This window comes from Macaca fascicularis, chromosome 1 (genome assembly GCF_037993035.2).
Source record: "Macaca fascicularis isolate 582-1 chromosome 1, T2T-MFA8v1.1".
NCBI lineage: Eukaryota > Metazoa > Chordata > Mammalia > Primates > Cercopithecidae > Macaca > Macaca fascicularis.
This window is the reverse complement of record NC_088375.1, coordinates 206,017,158-206,039,036: the sequence shown is the minus strand read 5'-3', so window position 1 is coordinate 206,039,036 and position 21,879 is coordinate 206,017,158. Positions and strand designations below refer to the sequence as shown.

At 39.7% G+C, this 21,879-nt stretch overlaps 1 protein-coding gene across 50 annotated transcripts in view; it reads left to right on the top strand.

Annotated features, from left to right (window-relative positions):
• The window catches only part of EPB41 (erythrocyte membrane protein band 4.1), a 232,990-nt gene that overhangs the window by 102,444 nt on the left and 108,667 nt on the right, over window positions 1-21,879 (top strand). For 45 of the 50 annotated variants that reach the window (XM_074014624.1, XM_074014617.1, XM_074014571.1 and 42 more), the window contains exons 3-5: window positions 579-791; window positions 4,103-4,207; window positions 19,816-19,858. In XM_074014624.1, coding sequence (XP_073870725.1) covers window positions 738-791; window positions 4,103-4,207; window positions 19,816-19,858 — 202 coding nt within the window. In that variant the 5' untranslated portion in view covers window positions 579-737. The remainder of the gene's footprint in view (window positions 1-578; window positions 792-4,102; window positions 4,208-19,815; window positions 19,859-21,879) is intronic. The other 5 variants (XM_074014542.1, XM_074014591.1, XM_065526362.2 and 2 more) reach the window with 1 other exon arrangement.

Sequence of the window (21,879 nt, the reverse complement as noted above, 5' to 3'; positions counted from 1 at the left end):
CCAGGAAACTCTTCCTTCATTGACTCTTCTTTGCATTTAACGTGATTAATATTGGGTAGAACGGTGTTAACTGGTAGTTAAAATTTTTAGCCTACTATATATGTTTGCTTAATGATATAAAATTGGTTCCAAGCATTTCTCTTAGAATTAAAATTAATTTAAAAGTTAGAATATGTAACAAGTCACATCTTATATTGCAGTTTGTAAGGCTACCTTGCTAAAATTGAGGAGCATGGGCAGAGACAACGTTTTTGTAAACTTTAATAATAGCATGTAATGGCTTGGTCAGGAAGAATACATAATGCTGAGAGCAATGGATTGGTAACCTCTGGTTTGCCTGAAATCTTCATTTATTGATTTGATGGGATTCTACCTGAGAAGTTTTAATACTAGCAAAGTCTTTAGGTCATTTGGGGGATCGTATTACTTTTTATAGAAAAATAATTATTTAATATTAATGTCACCTATATTTGTTTTAGTTCATGCTTTTGTTGGTAAGATTATTATAGGTAAAAGCATATACAGCATGTTTTGTGAAATGTCTTTATTACTGACTTGGCGATATCATGGATATGTAGCCTGCTCAGGAAGAACTCAGAGAAGATCCAGATTTTGAAACTAAGGAAGGAGAAGGACTTGAAGAGTGCTCCAAAATAGAAGTAAAAGAAGAAAGCCCTGAATCAAAAGCAGAAGGAGAATTAAAAGCTTCCCAAAAATCAATCAGAAAACACAGGAACATGCACTGCAAGGTTTCTTTGTTGGATGACACAGTTTATGAATGTGTTGTGGAGGTGAGTATGTTTTCATTTCCAACAATCAGAACTCTTACAGGTTGTTTCACCTAGAGTTGGGTAAATGGTGATTTTGCCCACAATAAGACTCACTCTAAAGATGATTTCTTTTTTTGAGACAGAGTTGTGTTCTGTCACCCAGGCTGGAGTGCAATGGTGCAATCTTGGCTCACTGTAGCCCCCAACTCCCACGTTCAAGTGATTCTCCTGTCTCAGCCTCCCCAGTAGCTGGGATTACAGCCATGTGCCACCACGCTGGGCTAATTTTTCGTACTTTTAGTAGAGACACGGTTTCATCATATTGGCCAGGCTGGTCTTGAACTCTTGGCCTCAAGTGATCTGCCCACCTCTGCCTCCCAAATTGCTGGGATTACAGGTATGAGCCACTGTGCCCAACCGCTAATGATTATTTCTGTGGATAGAAGTATTAATGGCGATTTTCTGGAGGTGGGGTTATGGGAAGATGATGAGTAAGTCTTTAAGCCCAGTAAATGCCATTTCTTAAAATTTTCTATTTTCTGAAAGAATAAGTGATTGAATCAGGATTGAAGAAAAATATCAGAGTTATTCAGTTACTGTTTTTGCTCCTTCAGGGCAAGTTGAAATTTTAAAAAATCTAACTGTTTTTCAAACTAGAACAGTAGTTATTTATTATGATATGCTTGATATATAGGCAATTGTTTTAATTGTTACTAGTAACAGCTTTTATTGACAAAGCATATAATTCACATATATGTGCAACAAATTATTTTATTTATTTATTTATTTATTTGAGACAGGGTCTTGCTCTGTTGCCCAGGTTGAAGTGTAGTGGTGCAGTGACAGCTCAATGTAGCCTCAACCTCCTGGGCTCATGTGATCCTCTCACCTCAGCCTCCTAAGTAGCTGGGACTACAGGCACACACCATCACACCTGGCTAATTTTTTAAATTTTTTGTAGAGACAGATTCTCACCATATTGCCCAGGTTACTCTTGAGCTCCTGGGCTCAAGCGATCTGCCCGCCTCAGCCTCCCAAAGTGCTAAGATTATAGGCATGAGCCACCGCACCCACCCTTGTTTGTTAATCACCGTATTTATGAGCAAATGCAAATATGTTCAAGCACAAATCATCTAAAATATTATGCTATATTTACTAATAGGTATTCTCTAAGTTTAAAAAGGAAATCAAGAAAGATGTAATTGTACTTTAAAACAGGTACTATACACCTAACTAGAGACTTAGGGTCTGCTTTTTCTGCTTCTTGCACTAACTAATTTAGAGATGGGGAAAGCTATTTTACACTCATGCTTCCCATTCAGACCAAGATCCAGATATGGATCTCTTATATATGAAGCCCTTGGGGACAGATGTGTTTTAGAATTCAGAATATTTTGAGGCTGGGCACGGTGGTTCACGCCTGTAATCCCAGCACTTTGGGAGGCCGAGGCAGGCAGATCACAAGGTCAAGAGATTGAGACCATCCTGACCAACATGGTGAAACCCGGTCTCTACTAAAAATACAAAAATTAGCTGGGCATGGTGGCACGCACCTATAGTCCCAGCTGCTTGGGAGGCTGAGGCAGGAGAATTGCTTGAACCCGGGAGTTGGAGGTTGCAGTGAGCCGAGATCATGCCACTGCACTCCAGCCTGGCGACGGAGCGAGACTCCATCTCAAAAAACAAACAAACAAAAAACTAGAATTCAGAATATTTTGAAGTTTAGCAAGGGAATAAGTACATATTCTGCATATTTTATAATACACCCAGCAGTGTCTGTAGCAGCACCCACATGATCAAACATACTATTTCTATGGTAAGATGTATGAAGATTCATTCTAAGATGGATAAATGAAGATTACAAATAGCCTCTTTACAGTTCAAGTCCAAATTTAGATTTCAAAAATCCATTTGGATTTTAGAATTATGAATAAGGGATTAGGGAAAATACATGAAGCATTTTCAAATCATCTTCTGTCATTTAGAATGAAAACGTGGGAGAAAAAAGAAGAAAATGATTTGATATAGATGAGTTAAAACTGACAATGGATGAACATTTTTGTGAATTATTAATAGACATTAAAAATAACTCATCTCACTGAGAGGAGGACATGTCATATATGTTTGCCCAAAAAATGATTCTGATTTTTTGAAGTATTTTCATATGTATTTCTCAGAAGACATTCACATATTTGATTATTTTTAAATAATTCCAATAACGAGGTAGGATGAGTGTAAATATTCTTATCATTTCACAGCTAAGCAAACTAATGTTCAGAAAAGTTAATTGAATCTACTCAGCTTGTTTAGCTAGTAAATGGAGGAGCCAGGAATTTCTGACTAAATCTCAGTCTTTAAGTTAGTATATTTTCTTCCTATAAATAGGAGTAAAATAACCCAAATTTGGAAGTGGTTTGACTTTCTAGGTTAAGAAACATTAAGGAAATGATTCCTAGCACCACTGAAGGAGCCACTCCAACAGGTAGTGTCTGTTGGCTATCTAGAATTTTACTTTATTCATTTTTCTGAAAGAGATTGTAGGGAGTTGAGGCATAGCTCATTTTCTTTGGGACATTTGGTCTGAAAATGATACAGTCTAATGATTTCCACAGCTACAATTAAATGTCACTCTGGACAGTTGATTCAGTAATTTAAGTAGTCACAGTAACTGAGAGTTAGTTGCTCATAGCATGCTATAGGAAATATTGCACCAAAAATAAAGAATGTGATGTGTAGGATGGAGATGGGAATATGAGATGGAAGGAAAGTAGAATTTTACCTTGAATTGTAACACAATTTCCAATCTAATATATGTGTATTACATATGTAAACTGACAAATTGAAGAACAGGAATTTTATAAATCATCCTTCCTGCTTAAACTATGTAGCCACCTGAAAGTTTGTTGGTAACCAAAGATAAAAGAAGAAATTGGAAAGTGACATTTTTATTTTATTTCATGAAGGGTATAGAAGTAAGAAGAAACCTCAGGCCAGGTGCAGTGGCTCATACCTGTAATCCCAGCACACTGGAAGGCTGAGGTGGGAGGATCACTTGAGCCCAGGAGTTCAAAACCAGCCCAGGCAACGTAATGAGACTGTCTCTACAAAAAATTTTAAAAATTAGTCAGGCATGGTGGTGCATATCTGTAGTTCTAGCTACTCTGGAGGCTGAGGCGGGAAGATTACTTGAGCCCGGGAGGTTGAGGCTGCAGTGAGCTATGATCAGGCCACTGCACTCCAGCCTGGGCAACAGAGTGAATCCCCATCTCTTCTGGGAAAAAAATAAAAGAAGAAGAAACCTGAACTCAACTAAGACACGTATATCTTTGCAGAAACATGCTAAGGGACAAGATTTGCTTAAACGAGTATGTGAGCATCTCAATCTTTTGGAAGAAGACTATTTTGGTCTAGCCATTTGGGATAACGCAACCTCTAAGGTGAGGAGCCTGCTTGCAATTTAAGAAGCTGACAAAAAATTTGTTGTAATTCTTTTGTTGTTAAGAATGTATTTATACCTGCTTCTCTAAGCCAGTATTCTTAGAGTTATTCTTGTCTACTCTTATTTCTTAGATTTTCCTGCTGTTTTTCTTCTAGAATTAACATTTTAAAGAAAAGACCATTGCTGGTGTATTCTTTCATCATTGAAATAAAGTATATATTATATGTTTTTAAAAGGCAAGGAAAGTAAAGAGGTATGATGCACTGATTAGCAAGTACTGTAGATGTCAATAACTTAATATATTATGCAATTGGTATTGTATCTAATGCATAGGAGGTTTATAGCAAATATTTGTTGAATGGATGATCTGTTATTAATATTATAATGACATATAATTAAATATAATTATAATTATAATTTGAAAGCAACATTATGAAACAGAATAAAATCCCAATATTATTGAAACAGTCATAACGATGAATCTGACATTTCCTCCAACCTAAAAGGAAACCAGTTGTTAACTTTTGAAGGAAGTAAAAGAATGGACTTGGAGGAGGGAAGAAAGGTTAAGGACTTGGAGGAGGGAAGAAAGGTTAAGGACTTGGAGGAGGGAAGAAAGGTTTAAAGTCAGGTATTTCACCTCAGAATACTTGAATTATTTCCTGGGCCAATTAATGAAAATTGCAAATATTTAACATAAATCTAATGATGAAAGCTTTAGTCCAGTTTAACAAGTATTTGCAGGTGCTGTACTAGATGATATGGATGCAGCTAGACATAGTCTAAAGCAGACATAGTCCCTGCCCTCTGGAACTTCCAGTTTATTATGAAGATAACATTAATTACTGGTTTGATGAGCACTATGCAAAAGGAAATACAGGTTATCAGGGGAGAGTATGGCCCAGGAAGTCGCTTCTGGGGAGGTGATGCCTTAGCTGAGAGAGACCTGAAGGATAAAATGGGCAAGTGAGGTGGAGAGAGAATGGCTTGTGTAAGAACTGGAGTTGAGAGAGTGACATTTCAGGAACTGAAAGCCATCTAGCCTAGGTGAACACAGGGTATGAGGAATAGAGTAACAGATGAATCTGGAGACGTATATGGCCAGGTTGGGGGTGGGTGTAAAGTGGGGGATCCTGGAGTCTTGTAGACACTGAATTTAAGCCATTTAAGTTCATCCTTTCTCCAAGATAATTTAAGTGTATTAAGAAAAGTTGAAGGGCAGCAGCCTTTAACATCTGCAAACTGTAGATTAGGTTGTGTGAGTTTGATAATGCAAACTAGAAGACATGGAATTATCCTTTGCCTAAACAAAGTCTATTTGTAGAATATACCTAGTAGTTTACAAAAATTTGTTCCTTCTATGAATGACTACTAACTCAAACAGAACTGTGTTTGAGCACTAGGTTAATATTATTCTTTAAAGACTTAACCTTTACTTTGTCTCCCTTAGGGCCCAAACTAGCTTGTACTGGTAAATATAGTTAATATTTGAGTACTGTACATTTCAATATCATGAAGGGAGTAAATCTCAAATGTTCTCATCACAAGGTCAAATATTTGAAATGATGGATAGTTTGATTCATTTGATTTAATCATTTCACATGGTATTAAAAAAATCATAACATCACTTTCTACCCCATAAATATATTACAACTATAATTTTTAAATGAATAATTAAAAAAATTCTAGCCTTAATTGAAACCACTATTTCCCATTAGTAGGGGAACATTGAAGTTAATTTAAAAACAAAACAATGCCCTCAAAACTACAGTGAAAAACTTTCTACAACTGTGAGCTAGAAAATTCTCCCATGAATTGGCCGGGTGCGTTGGCTCACGCCTGTAATCCCAGCACTTTGGGAGGCAAGGTGGGCGGATCACGAGGTCAGGAGATTGAGACCATGCTGGCTAACCCGGTGAAACCCCGTCTCTACTAAAAATACAAAAAGTTAGCCGGGCGTGGTGGCGGGAGCGGTGGCGGGCGCCTGTAGTCCCAGCTACAGAGTCCCAGCTCGAGAAGCTGAGGCAGGAGAATGGCATGAGCCCGGGAGGTGGAACTTGCAGTGAGCCGAGATCGCGCCACTGCACTCCAGCCTGGGCGACAGAGCGAGACTCCGTCTCAAAAAAAAAAAAAAAAAGAAAAAGAAAATTCTCCCATGAATCAAGGGAAATACTCTGAAAAGTGTTTCCTGTAAGCTCAGCGAGATAATTTTGATTCCCAGAAATTGAATAGTTACATTGTGGGGGAAAAAACAACCAAAATTGATTTGAGAGTAATTAGCAATCCTTTAATTTGGCATGTAAAGTCACCGAGTACCTACATCTACAAAATATGGCTGGAAATATTTTTTTCTGTGATCCAAGCATACTTACATTTCTAGAAGCTGACTCATCTAAAGCCATTCAGCAGAAGAAATAATTTCTGCTTACAGTTGAGCTTCTAGGGCCCACGTTGGGACAAAAATTTTCAGTTACACTGAAAAATTTTCACCATTGTGGGGATTTATATTCTGTCCTGTCACCAAGTTTATTTTCTTTATAGTGGTTTTCACTTTTTTTTTTTTTTTTTGAGACAGGGTCTCACTCTGTTGCCTGTGCTAGAGTGCAGTGGTGTGATCTTGCTCACTGCAGTCTCTGCTTTCCACGCTCAAGCGATCCTCCCACTTCCGTCTTCCGAGTAGCTGGGACCACAGGCACGCACCACCATGCTTGGCCAATTTTTAAATTTTTATATTTTGTAGAGACAGGGCCTCACTATTTTGCTCAGGCTGGTCTTGAACTCCTGGGCTCAAGCAATCCTCCTGCCTCAGCCTCCCAAAGGTGCTAAATTACAGGCATGGCCCACTGTGCCTTGCCACTATTGTAATTAGTTTTTGTTTGTTTGAGACGGAGCTTCACTCTTGTCACCCAGGCTAGAGTGCAATGGCTTGATCTGTGCTCACTGAAATCTCCACCTCCTGGGCTCAAGCGATTCTCCTGCTTCAGCCTCCCAAGTAGCTGGGATTACAGGCATGCACCCACCACCACGCCTGGCTAATTTTTTGTATTTTTAGTAGAGATGGGGTTTCACCATGTTGGCCAGGCTGGTCTTGAACTCCTGACCTCAGGCGATTTGCCTGCCTTGGCCCCCCAAAGTGCTGGGATTACAGGCGTGAGTCACTGCACCCGACCGTAATTAGTTTTTAAAGAGCAAATGTCAAATTGCTTTATTTATGTTCACTTACATATTTAGGTGTAAAGTGTTGTTAAAAGTGCTTAATATAAAAGCTTAATAACAAAGTACAAACCTAGCTGTGTCAGAAAAGTGCATTATTGTCCCTGGCAAGTATTTTTGGAAAAGAAAAGTTGATACCTCTGAATCATAATCTGGCTTCAACTTCCCTGATAGTTTATAAGAGCCCCTACTTGGGAAGTCAATGGGCAAGCGAATCTTGGGAAATAAGGCCTTGTCATAGTCAGGGCATCGGCAGGTCTGTATGGACCAGGTTCTTATAGGACATCCAGCGGGAACATCGTCAAAGGGAATGGGCTACTCTATATTTTATGCTTCTAAGTTTATTATGGTCAACCTCCAGCTCAGAAGTAAGTCAAAACAGTTTATTTTTTTTATTTTTTTTTTTATTTTTTAATTAAAACAAGAGTCCTTAGCTGATCTCAGAAGCAGAGCATGGAAGGGAAAGTAAGAACTTCATTAGCACATGGCCTGGGTAAATCTTGTACAAAAATGAATCTGGGGAAGATTTACCTTAGGATTGTCAAGTTAAAGGGTCAGTACAGTAGCAAAAACACCTTAGTGATGGCAGGCCTTCCTTAATATGCTGTCTCTTGGCTGGGTGCGGTGGCTCATGCCTGTAATCCCAGCACTTTGGGAGGCTGAACTGGGTGGATCACCTGAGTTCACGACCATCCTGGCCAACATTGTGAAACCCCATTTCTATTGAAAATACAAAAATTAGCCAGGCATGGTGGCACAATCCTGTAATCCCACCTACTCGGGAGGCTGAGGCATGAGAATCACTTGAACCCAGGAGGCAGAGGTTGCAGGGAGCCAAGGTCATGCCTTTGCACTCCAGCTGGGGCAACAGAGTGAGACCCTGTCTCAGAAATAAATAAATAATGCTGTCTCTTAAGTCACAGTTGTCTCTTAAGTCACAGTTGTCTAGTCTGGATGGGTATCACGGTCTGTTTTGTACACAGCTGTCCCGGGTATCTCCCATCACTATCATCCTGCAGATGTGCTTTGCCTCTTTCCTATGATGTTATTCCTGTTTCCTTTATCCTTGCTTTTCCTTGTGTTTTGATAGAGTGCTACTCCTCAGAAATGGTACATGGGATGCAATCGTTTTTGAGAAATTACATGTCTGAAAAGATGGCTTTATTCTGCCTTCACATTTGATTGTGAATTTTGTTGGGTATAGGATTTTAGGCTTGAAGTTATTTGCCTTCAGAATTTTGAAGGCATTGCTTCATTGTCTTCTAGTTTCCAGTGTTGCTCTTGAAAGGGCCAGAGCCATTTTGATTTTTGATCTTTTATATGACTTTTGTTCCTCTCCCTCCTCCTTTACACAATCAAGTGAGTATGATCTTTTCTTTTTTCTTGTCCTTATGAAGTTGAGAGTTCACAATTATATATCTTGGTGTGGGTTGATTTTCATCTATTATTCTGGGCCCACGTCTATTTTTCACCAGACTGATTTCCTAAAGAATGTTATTTAGCATATTGCCTGGCGGTGATGTGGTAGGCCTTCAACAAATGTTTATTGAAAAAGTGAGACACATTGTTACACTTGAGAGAATAGCTTTGCCACATACTAGTTGCAAGTTAGGTAAGTTACTTGTCCTGTTTTCCCATTGGTAAAATGGGAATGATAATGAGATAATCTATATGAAAGCATGTAGAATCATGCCTGACATATAGTAAGCATTCAATAAAAATAAGGTATTATCATTATTATTATTATAGTGTTATTGGCTGGGCATGGTAGCTCATACCTGTAATCCCAGCACTTTGGGATGTAGAGGCAGGCGGATCACTTGAGCCCAGGAGTTCAAGACTAGTAAAACCCTGTCTCTACCAAAACTGAAAAAATTAACTGAGTGTGGTGGTGCATACCTCTAGTCCCAGCTACTCGGTAGGTTGAGGTGGGAGGATAACCTGAGCCTGGGAAGTCGAGGCTGCAGTGAGCCATGAGTGCACCACTGCACTTGCCTGGGAGATAGGGATAAGACCCTATCTCCCAAAAAAAAAAAAAAAAAAAAAAGATACTATTATTGTTTTAAAATGAAATTACCAATTAATCAAGGCCTTGGCTTTAAAAGAAAAGATTTGTGTGTTGTAATCTAGAGATGCATTCTGGAGCATCCTTCAGGTTGAATATTCTACCTGTTATTTTCTTAGGATGTACAAAAGAACAGTGTATCTTTTACTTAAAATTGATTGTATTTAGCAAGAGTATATGGCTTTATTTTATCTATTAGAAAAAAATAAAATCACCACAAATTTAGTTAAAGATCTAATTGGCTTTTATTTGTGATTCAAGTATTAGGCAGCCTCCATTCTACAAAATAGAATGAGGGCTCCCAATAAGCAATGGCAGAACAGTGGGTTTTGTAAGGTAGGAATAAGGAAACCATATAATAGGAAAAAGCTGATTAGTTTATGTCGTTACTTTTCTTCTAAATGCTAAAGCAGAGAGGACTTCCTTGTTAAACTGACTCAGGTAGACTGGAATCTCCTGTTTTCAGGAAAAACTGGTCTGTTTAGCATCTACCCACTTCCTTTAGGTTTCAGTTTGATTATGTGGTATTTAGTGTGAGTGACTCCATTTTGGTTTGGCCTGATCTGTTGGAGCCAGTGAAGAAGCTTAGACCAAAACAATGGCCTTCCATAATTTTTGTTTAACACTATCATTCCATGTATAGGTACTGTCAAGCCAAATTTCTAGATAAGACCCTCTCTACAAGTACACAGATACTTGTGAAATGATTGAATCCATAAAGTTCATAGTAAATCATGGTCATCTAAGTTTTCTGCCATTCTGAAAATACAGAAGGTAATAGAGCTATACAGGCTTTGGGGGCTTACCCTCCCATTTTACAGATGAGGAAACTGAAGCACATAAAGGCAGAGTGACATACTCTAGTTGCATAGTCAGTTTACTCCTGTAGCTCCTTGCCTGCTGCCCCTTCCTAAGTTATTTTCTTATTTAGCTTTTTACTCCTTTCCTTGATTTTACATTTCACCTGTAGTTTTTTTGTTTCCTCTATAGAATTAGTTTATGTTGTAGAAAAAAATGTGAGCCATAATACAATGAGAGAGAACTGTTTTCTTTCCATTCTCTGGTGTCTTCTTTTTGTGTATGTAAAGATTTGTCCTTTGTAAATGTAACTTCTGTCATTAACAGCTTTGTGCTTTGTTTGTAGACAATTGAGTACATTTAGCAGGGAGGAAAGTTTTCCCTCATATGGAGTGGCTTGCTTGTTCACTTTTCCTACTCACTGCATGATAATGGGCCTATTGCTAGGGTCTGGCAAGATAAGTGGAAATGCAGTAAGAAGCAAACCTCTTTTTTTTTTCAGGCTGGAGTGCAGTGGTGCCATCTTGGCTCACGGCAACCTCCACCTACTAGATTCCAGTGATTCTCATGCCTCAGCCTCCCACATAGCTGGGATTACAGGCACGCACCACCACACCCAGCTAATTTTGGTATTTTTAGTAGAGATGGGGTTTCACCGTGTTAGTCAGACTGGTCTTGAACTCCTGACCTCAGGTGATCCACCTGCCTCGGCCTCGCAAAGAGCTGGGATTACAGGCATGAGCCACTGCGCCCAGCCCAGAAGCAAACTTCTATAGCTCTGTGAGAGATTTGTTGCCACTATGAATCAAAATTGTCCGTTAAATAGTTGCTTCCTACATTTTATTCCTGCTTAGAATTATTTACTAATGAATGAAGGACTTTTTCCTTGGGAGAAAAGTCACTTACATTAATTCCCCCTCCCTCCAAATTTCATCTGTAAGCAGAAAACTTGTGCTCTTCTGGTCAATAATGAGAATTTTAAATTAGGACTACATTCAATTCAATAGTATGTAGTCATTGTCTTTTTCCATCCATTTTCTGTGTCGATGAATTTTCTTACCTTTAGAGTCAGATAATCAGCTCTGAAAAGATCGTCAGTCAAACCAGAAGTCTTTTGCTCACCTTCACGGGCAAAGAGCAACCACAGGAGTGACTATTAAATCAAGAGTATGAGTAATTTAGTTTATAGTCATCTGAAAGGATTGATTGTTTCTCATTGATTCATGACTGGCCTTGAAGGCAAGTGGCAGTCACGGTTGTGTCTTTATTTTCTGGCAAATTAGAAAGATGAAGGGGAATTTTATAAATATACTTTCAGAGTAGGGAGGCTGCATTTGTGATCTTGTCTTTTGCTACAGAGATTTGGGTCAACACCTCTAGGTAATTTAAATGTAGTTTTTTGTCTATTATTATTATTATTATTTGTGTGTTAGCTTAGTATTTAAAGAATGAGACCTAGAATTACCTGTGCTCTAGAGTTTCTATAACATATCTTGGAGCAGTGATTTGAAGTCAACATCCTAACAGCAGCATAAATAATGGTTATTCCTTGAGTTAAGACAGGTAGACTTCTGGAGCTGTAGAAAAGTCTTTTACCTCAAAAGACAAGGATTTGTATAAATCTCTTAGGTGTATGTGTGGGGGTTTTAGGACCTCCATGTAAGGGTAGCTGATGACTAACTCAGGGAATGGAGTTCTTTTTTTAAAACATTAGGACCTAAGGTTGTAAATGCTGCAAAAGATATGAAAGGCTCCTGTGTTAGTCTGTTCTTGCACTGCTATAAAGAAATGCCTGACTAGGTAATTTATAAAGAAAAAAGGTTTAATTGGCTCATGGTTTTGCAGGCTGTACAGGAAGCATGGTGGCATCAGTTTCTGGAGAGGCCTTAGGAAACTTAGAATCATGGCAGAAGACTAAGGGGAAGCTGGCACGTCTTACGTGGCCAGAGCAGGAGGAAGAGGGGGTGGGATGCTACATACTTTGAAACAACCAGATCTTGTGAGAACTCTTATCACGAGAACACCACCAAAGGGGGAAATCTGCCCCCATGATCCAGTCATCTCCCACCAGGCACCACCTCCAACACTGGGGATTACAATTTGACATGAGATTTGGGTGGGGATATACATCCAAACTATATCTGCTCCTATTCATTTTACCTCTTTAAACGCCATCTCTCTAGTTGAAACTTTATTAATCTCTCCTGGTTTACTTCAGTAGCATCATTCATCTATTCTTTGTTCATTCATTCATAAACATTTATTGTTCAGATAGTATCTGCCTTGTGCTGGGCAGAGCTATAAAAGACAGTCTCTTTCCTCATGGAGCTCCCAAACTGACTAGGCAATAGCAGTAAGATGGACACCCACATAGATAGGGAGTCAGAAGCGGTTTTCTGGAGAAGGGAATAACAGATATGAATTATAAGAGACAGTCAGGTATCTTGCAGATGAAGAAATAGGGAGAGAGTATTTCAAGTAGAAGAAACCACTTGCGAGAAGGTGTTTTGAAAGAAGAACCCGGCCGGGCGCGGTGGCTCAAGCCTGTAATCCCAGCACTTTGGGAGGCCGAGACGAGTGGATCACGAGGTCAGGAGATCGAGACCATCCTGGCTAATCCGGTGAAACCCCGTCTCTACTAAAAAATACAAAAAACTAGCCGGGCTAGGTGGCGGGCGCCTGTAGTCCCAGCTACTCCGGAGGCTGAGGCAGGAGAATGGCGTGAACCCGGGAGGCGGAGCTTGCAGTGAGCTGAGATCTGGCCACTGCACTCCAGCCTGGGCGACAGAGTGAGACTCCGTCTCAAAAAAAAAAAAAAAAAAAAAGAACCCATGGGAGACAGGTAATACTTCAGTTGAATGAATGAATATCTGTATCAGGATATTGCCGCTCTTCATCTCTATATTATTTGGAAACTTGTTTTTTAAGCCAGAGAAGGAATGTAATTCTTTTTAATGCACAAGCTTAAATTCTGCTTAAAATGTTAGTATATTTAAATCTTGAGATATGATTGATAAAAATGAACTCTTCAAAAAGAATCTATGCCACTGAAAATATTCAGATAGAACTAGATTATTCAGAATTGCTATTTTAGGGGACATCTGAAGATCCTGCTTTTTTTCTATAACTCTAACCCTTTCTTCCATGCTGTAACCATACTCTTTGAGAAATTGGTTTACATATAGTATTCTCTATTTCCTTACTGCATATTAGTTTAACATAACACAAGAAAGGTGTAAATCATACATATATATCCCAAATAATTTTTTTTTTTTTTTTTGAGATGGAGTCTTGCTCTGTCGCCCAGCCTAGAATGCAGTGGTTCGATCTTGGCTCACTGCAAGCTCTGCCTCCCGGGTTCACGCTATTCTCCTGCCTCAACCTCCCGAGTAGCTGGGACTACAGGCGCCCACCACCACACCCGGCTAATTTTTTGTGTTTTTAGTAGAGACGGGGTTTCACCGTGTTAGCCATGATGGTCTTGATCTCCTGACCTCGTGATCCGCCCGCCTCGACTTCCCAAAGTGCTGGGATTACAGGTGTGAGCCATTGCGCCTGGCCAGAGAATTTTTAAAAAGTGAACACATCTTTGTAAACGCCCCCAGGATAAGAAAAATGAACATTACTAGAACTCTAAAATCCCCTATTGTGTCCCTTCTAGTCACTACCTCCAACCCTTTATCTGTTGTTACTCGTCCCCACTCCCCGTCAAAAGTAACTTCTTCCTCCTGCCTGGGCGACATAGTGAAACTCTGTCTCTACAAATACAGAAAAATTAGCCAAGTGTGGTGGTGAGCACCTGTAGTCCCAGCTACTCAGGAGGCAGAGGTGGATTGCTTGAGCCGGAGAGGTGGAGGTTGCAGTGAGCCGAGATTGTGCCACTGCACTCCAGCCTGGGTAACAGAGTGAGACCCTATCACAAAAGAGTGAGACCCTATCACAAAATTAAAAAAAAAAAAAAAAAAAGTTACTTCATCCTGATGTCTAGCACCATCAATCACTTTTGCCTGTTTTTATACTTTGCATAAAAAAATCATACAGTGTCTTCTCTTAGGTCAGGTTTCTTTTTCATTCATTATGATGTTTTTGAGATTCATTCGTGCTGTTTTAAATAGCAATAGTTCATTCTCATTACTGTATAATTTTTTTTTTTTGAGACAGGGTCTCACTGTGTTGTCCAGGCTGGAGTGCAGTGGTACAATCTTGACTCACTGCAACCTCCACCTCCCTGGCTCAAGCGATCCTCCTGCTTCAGCCTCTTGGCCTCATTACTGTGTAATATAATATTTCATTGTTTGACTACACCACACTTTATGTACTCTACTACTGATAGACATTTGGCTTGTTTACAGTTTGGGGCTTTTATGAATACTTCTGCTAGGAACATTCTTACAGGTGCCTTTTGGTATACATCTCACCGTATCCGTTTCTGTTGGACATGTTCCTAGGTGTGAGACTGACGGATTTTAGAGAAGGCATATGTTCAGCTTTAGTGATACTATCAAACAGTTTTCTGTAGTGGTTTTACCAGTTTACACTCTCACGAGTAATGAGCGAAAGTTTCAGCTGTGCCGTGTTCTCATCTGCACTTGATATAACTCATTGTATTTTGATTTCTGCCCTTATTGCTCTGCTGAAACTGCTCTTACCAAGATAAATCTGACATTTTTTATCCTCATGTTACTTGTCCGTTTTGCAGTATTGATAATCTTAATTACTCCCTCGTTGAAACTTCCTATTCCTTTAGATGCTGTGATACCAGCCTTTCCTGTCTTTCTCCTACCACTGTAGTCTCTTCTCCTCAGTTTACTTCTCAGCTCTTTGTTCTCTCTCTATCACTTAAATGCAAGGGTTCCCCAAGTGTTCCCCTTTATTTTCACTCTAATACATACTCCTTGGGTGATTTTTAAATCTTCTTTAATGGGTTCATCTACCACCTACATGAGGAAGGTGTCCAAATGTATATCTGGCCCAAATTTCTTTTCTGAGTGCCAGACCTGCTTATACAGCTTTCTGTTGAAATATTCCACTTGGATTTCCAAAGATACTTTGAACATATACCTATTTAAATTATTCTACAATTTATTCATTCAGCTGTTTGATGTACATGTAGGTTGTTTCTTGTTGTTGCTATTTTTTCTCCTTTATAACATTTGTTCATTTTCCTTTATTTCCTGTTTTAGTGAATAGTGCTACATCCACCCAGTTGCCCAAGCCAGCAACTTGAGAATTATTCTTTACGACTATACCTTACCAACCCTCATCATGAGCCCACCCTTCCCCTACATCCCATTTACTTAGTCACAAATCCTAATGGCTTTAACTCCTAATTTTTTTTCCTCTGTCCCATAGACTTTATCCCATGAGACCCTTTTGATTATCAATATCAGTACCATTTATTGAATACTGGCTATGCGCTTTTAGTATACATCAAATAATTTAACCCACAATAACTCTGTGAGGATGATTTTTTTTTTTTTTTTTTTTTTTTTTTGAGACGGAGTCTCGCTGCGTCGCCCAGGCTGGAGTGCAGTGGCCGGATCTCAGCTCACTGCAAGCTCCGCCTCCCGGGTTCCCGCCATTCTCCTGCCTCAGCCTCCCGCGTAGCTGGGACTACAGGCGCCCGCCACCACGCCCGGCTAATTTTTTGTATTTTTTAGTAGAGACGGGGTTTCACTGGGTTAGCCAGGATGGTCTCGATCTCCTGACCTCATGATCTGCCTGTCTCGGCCTCCCAAAGTGCTGGGATTACAGGCTTGAGCCACCGCGCCTGGCGGATGATAGTTTTATCCCAATTTTACATATGAGAAAATTGAGGCTCAGAAACACTGTCTTATATAAGGTTACACAGCTGCTAAATGGTAGAGAGGGTGAGGCAGGATTGGAATTCAAGACTGTGTGACTTCAAAGCCTGTACCCTTAACCATTATCCTCTGCTGGACCACAGTTATCACTCTGAACAACAGCGTCTTTTTTGGTCCCCCTGGCTACAATCATGCTTTCTCTAATTGATGTCACTCCTTTATTTTAAATCCTTCTATGACTCCTGCTTGCTAAGAACTTGATAAAGTCTAAGTTCTTAGCATGGAATAATCTCCCTCCATGTCTGGTCCTTACTGTTCTTTTCAGTTTTACCTCTCTCCTCTTTGCCTCTATGCTCCAGCTATGCTGAACCACATGCAACAACTCAGGTGTATTGCAGTCACTTTTATACTTTTGTGCCTTTCTTTTTTTTTTTTTTTTTTTTTTTTTTTTTTTGAGACGGAGTCTTGCTCTGTCATCCAGGCTGGAGTGCAGTGGCCGGATCTCAGCTCACTGCAAGCTCCGCCTCCTGGGTTTACGCCATTCTCCTGCCTCAGCCTCCCGAGTAGCTGGGACTACAGGCGCCCGCCACCTCGCCCGGCTATTTTTTTGTATTTTTTAGTAGAGACGGGGTTTCACCGTGTTAGCCGGGATCGTCTCTCGATCTCCTGACCTCGTGATCCGCCCGTCTTGGCCTCCCAAAGTGCTGGGATTACAGGCTTGAGCCACCGCGCCCGGCCACTTTTGTGCCTTTCTAATTACTTCCTTTTCTTCCTTGCCTGGCTAACTCATTTGTCCTTCAAGACTCCATTTAGATCCCCCAGACATTCTATTAAGAAACATTTCCTAACTGACTCTTAAACCATTTTGGTGCATGTCCTCTGTGCTCTCAGAATACCCTGTACTCTAGCATAGCACTAGCACATATTTTTATCATTGTAATTATCACACCTCGAACAAACTGATTGTTCTCTTTTTGCCTCCTGATTAGAATGACAGCTCCCTGAGGACCAGTGCTAGTTTTTAATCTTTCTTTGTTTCTTTTTTTTTTTTGTAACCACAGTGCCTAGCACATGGAAGCATTCCTCAAATATTTGTTGGCTAACTAAAATGCTAGGAATTCAACAATGTAAATTGAGCATAAAAGTACCTGTTCTTGTACACATGATTTTTATTATCTCCAGAAGATTTTGTTTTTTATTTTGATTTGGAGGTGTAGATAATTGAAGCAATAACAATTTATTCTACATAGTAGCTTATACCCTGCAGTCTTTATATGACTGACACAAAACTGGATTTGCCTTCCCTATGTCGAGTTAGTAGAAATTCTAGCACAGACTCAGAATGGCTCATAGAATCCCTGGAAGGAACTTGGCAGCTTCAGCTTACCTAGGGAGATTCTCTTAAAATAATGGAAAACATGGAGTCCTCTATGGTAGAAATATCTACTCCAAAGTGGTAAAAAGTGGTAGTAGTTCTGGATTGCGTGGTGTAAACCAAGGTTCTCAGAGGTTTCATGAAACTCAGTTGATGCTTTTAAAGTCTTCCTTTGCCTTTGAAAATACAGCAACTTTTTTTAAAACTTTCTTTAGTCTAAATGAAAGACTAAGGAGAAAACACCCAGGTCACCCCTTTCTGACAGGGCTTAAACAAGTATGTGCTTATTTTTATACTTTAGAACAATTTAATACTATGTAGCATTTATTTATGTATATTAATTTTCTGGTTTAATTGTGGTGGGAGTGTAAAAGAAAACTAGTCCTCTTACGTTTATTGTCTGTTGTAATGATTATATAATAGTCAAAGTAGTATATAATCAATTTAAATATGTGGTGTTCAAGCCCATTCCTTCAATAGGGCAAATGGTATGGTCACCATATGCTCTGCCCTTGTTGGTAGAGGGTGAGGAGGGGGACACCTTTACTCCTTTTTTCTAAATACCACTATCTCTGGGTGCGGGGGCTGACACCTGTAATCTCAGCACTTTGGGAGGCCGAGGTGGGCAGATCACTTGAGATCAGGAGTTTGAGACCAGCCTGGCCAACATGGTGAAACCCCATCTCTACTAAACATACAAAAAAATAAGCCAGCCATGGTGGTGGTCGCCTGTAATCCCAGCTACTTGGGAGGCTGAGGCAGGAGAATTGCTTGAACCCGGGAGGTGGAGGTTGCAGAGAACCAAGATTGCATCACTAAACTCCAGCCTGGACCACAGAGCGAGATCCTATCTAAATAAATAAATAAAATGCCACTAAAATTCAATTTTAAATCTTTGGACAAGGGAAGGGGAGGGATTAGGAAGAGGCAAGAAAGGGGCTCCTGAGGTGCTAGTAATGTTATAATTCTTGTATGTTCACATTGATATTTTATTGATCTTTATACTTACATTTTATGTACTTTTTGATATGTATCTTATATTCCACTAAAATGTTTTAAACATTTCTAGAAATTTAGAAATTTCTGTCTTTAAACATTTCTCAGAGGGATCTATGAACAATGTTAATGGTGAGGTTCTTTTCCAGTGCCCTTATTTTGCATGGTCCACCATGGGTTGAGGAGCCCTAGCCTAGTGGTGTGCTGATTCTAAGTAGAGTGGGAGAACAGTGAAGGACAACATTGGCGTGGGCAAGAGTAGTTCGGGAAAACAAAATATTTATTCATTCAGTAAACTGGGCACAAGCCATGTACTGAATACTGTGCTGATACAGAAAACTGGCCAGGCACAGTGGCTCATGCCTATAATCCCAGCACTTCGGGAGGCCGAGCCGGCCGGATCACCTGAGGTCAGGAGTTGGAGACCAGCCTGACCAACATGGTGAAACCCCATCTCTACTTAAAATACAAAAATTATCTGGGCATGGTGGCACGCACCTGTAATCCCAGTTACTCGGGAGGTGGAGGCAGGAGAATCACTTGAACCAGGGAGGCGGAGGTTGCAGTGGGCTGAGATCGAGATTGTACCATTGCACTCCAGCCTGGGTGACAAGAGTGAAACTCTGACTCAAAAAAAAAGAAAAAAAAAAGAGTTTGAGACCAGCCTGGCCAACATGTTTGGCAAAACCCCATCTCTACTAAAAATACAAAAATTAGCCAGGTGTGGTGGCGAGGGCCTGTAATCCCAGCTACGTGGGAGGCTGAGTCAGGAGAATTGCTTGAATCTGCGAGGCGGAGGTTGCAGTGAGCTGAGATTGTGCCAGTGCACTCTAGCTAGGGCGACAGAGCAAGACTCCTTCTTAAAAAAAGAAAAGAAAAAACTTGAAGGTGACCAAAGGTCAGAGTTGGAGAAGAAAATAAAATGTGGATGCTGTCAATTAATTCTGGTTGTAGCTATCTACTAGTCTTTATAGAATAATATAAATAACCAAAGCTTACTTAGCTTTTGCTGTTTACTAATGTATTTATATGTATTAACTCATTGTATCTTCACAGTAACACTATGAAGTAGGCAGTACTACCAATATCTCATTTTATAGATGAGGAAACTGAGGTACAGATTTCCTAAAGTCACTCAGCCAGGAAGTAGTGGAGCTAATATTCAGCCCAAATGTCAGGGTCCCTTTTTGTCTGATCAAAATCACTATGCTTTGTGAAATTAATGCAAAGACTATCAAAGGAAATGCACGTTGATCTGGAGGCACTATCTGAAGACAGTCAGTGATCCAGCTTCCAGTACCCTGTTGTTTATGTGTTTTGGAGCTCTGTGTGAATGCCTTTTCTCCTTTTTACAGACGTGGCTGGATTCCGCCAAAGAAATAAAAAAGCAGGTTCGTGGTAAGTGGATATAGCTCTTTTTATAGTTCTTTCTTTCTTTTAGTAGGTCAGAGGATTTCCAACCATTTCTGGCTGTGAGTCAGTCACTTTAGAATCCTGACTACTGCAGATTGCTTTGAAATCGAGATAAAGCCTTCTCCTGGAAGGAGGAGATTCCATAATAGAAAAATATAGCAGAGGTGGATACTGTTGAGATGTAGGTCAGATTTTGTTGATTTTTTTTTTACAACTGGGCAAAGTTGGGGAAGATAGGAAGAGTTGAGAGTAACAGAAGGTGGAAAAGAACAAAGATGAGAAAAGAAAAAGGATATGGGAGTCAGTTCTCAAAATGGTAGTGACTGAAACTGCAGTTGCCTTCTAGGAGTTTGCTGCCGTGTCCTATTCCTTTTAAATTGTTCTGAACTATTGCATTATAAATTTTATGTTTTCCTCTTTATGGTTGTTTTCATCCCTTTTAACAGTCCTCTTCTAAACTGTAGTATAAAGGACTGTGGAAGAAAAAAAGAATGGAAGGACAAGAATTGCTTGCCACTGACCCTTCTGACATATTGGCTTTGCTCCTACCTCTAACTCTAATGTATAGTCCCGCTTTACACCCTGATCCGCCTGGTGTCCTGGGATAAATATTTCTGGATTGAAAAAAGTATAGATTAGTATTTTGCAGTCCCAGGCCCAATGGCTAATTAAAACTGCCTGTCCTTTTAGTTTAGTTTTGAAGAAACTTCCAGGAAGTGCAATAGTTGTTATTTATCATGATTAGTAAGTTTTAACACTCACCTGAAAACAAACTTTGCTTTTCATTTGTTTCTTAGAATAAAACACTTTTGTTATGGTGAAATGTTTTTCTTTAGACCTTGTTTGTAATTGTTTAGTTTTCTTAAGTGAAGAAACAAAATACTCTTTTGGACTGATAACTCTATATTTGCTTTCCACCTATAAAAAGCTTGTTTTAAAATGCAAGTCAGAGCAAACAAATGTTCAGAATATTTGAGACACCACAAGAAAAATGTAACTCCTTGCTCCTTTCAATGAAAATACTTTTAATATGAAATATTAGGAACATATGATTATACATATGAAGATTCTTCTTTAGGAGAATCTTCTTTAGGAGAAAAAGTTAAGAGTTTATGATGAGTAAAAAAGATTATCTAGTGGATTATCTTCCTGGGTATTTAAAAAAAAAAAAATCTTGCTAAGAAAAGGAACCTTAATATTTTTCAGTTAAAAAAAATTACACCATCCTGGCCAACATGGTGAAACCCTGTCTCTACTAAAAATACAAAAATTAGCTGGATATGGTGGCACATGGGAGGCTGAGGCAGGAGAGTTGCTTGAACCAGGGAGTCGGAGGCTGCAGTGAGCCGAGATCGTGCCACTGCACTCCAGCCTGGAGACTCCATCTCAAAAAAAAAAAATTACGGAATAATAAAAACACTTTCTTCAACATGGGGGAAAAAACCCAAAAAACAATAACAAAAAAACACCATGTCCCTTACAAAAACTTTAATAGAGAATCAAATTGTAAACATTTTTTTAAGACAAAGGGAAGAATGACATTTATTGCAAAGGTGGGGGTTTAAGTTTTTTTTGTTTTGTTTTGTTTCTGTTTTTTGTTTGTTTGTTTTGAGACGGAGTTTTGCTCTTGTTGCCCAGGCTGGAGTACAGTGGTGTAATTTCGGCTCACTGCAACCTCCACCTCCCAGGTTCAAACGATTCTCCTGCCTCAGCCTCCCAAGTAGCTGGGATTACAGGCATGTGCCACCATGCCCGGCTAATTTTGTATTATTTTTAGTAGAGACAGGGTTTCGCCATGTTGGCCAGGATGGTTTGGAACCCCTGACCTCAGGTGATCCACCCCCCTTGGCCTCCCAAAGTGTTGGGATTACAGGCGTGAGCCACCATGCCCAGCCCTTAAGTGTTTTTTTTTTTTAATCACGCAGGTAATTTTTTTTTTTTTTTTTTTTTTTTTTTTTTTTTTGAGACAGAGTCTCGCTCTGTCGTCCAGGCTGGAGTGCAGTGGC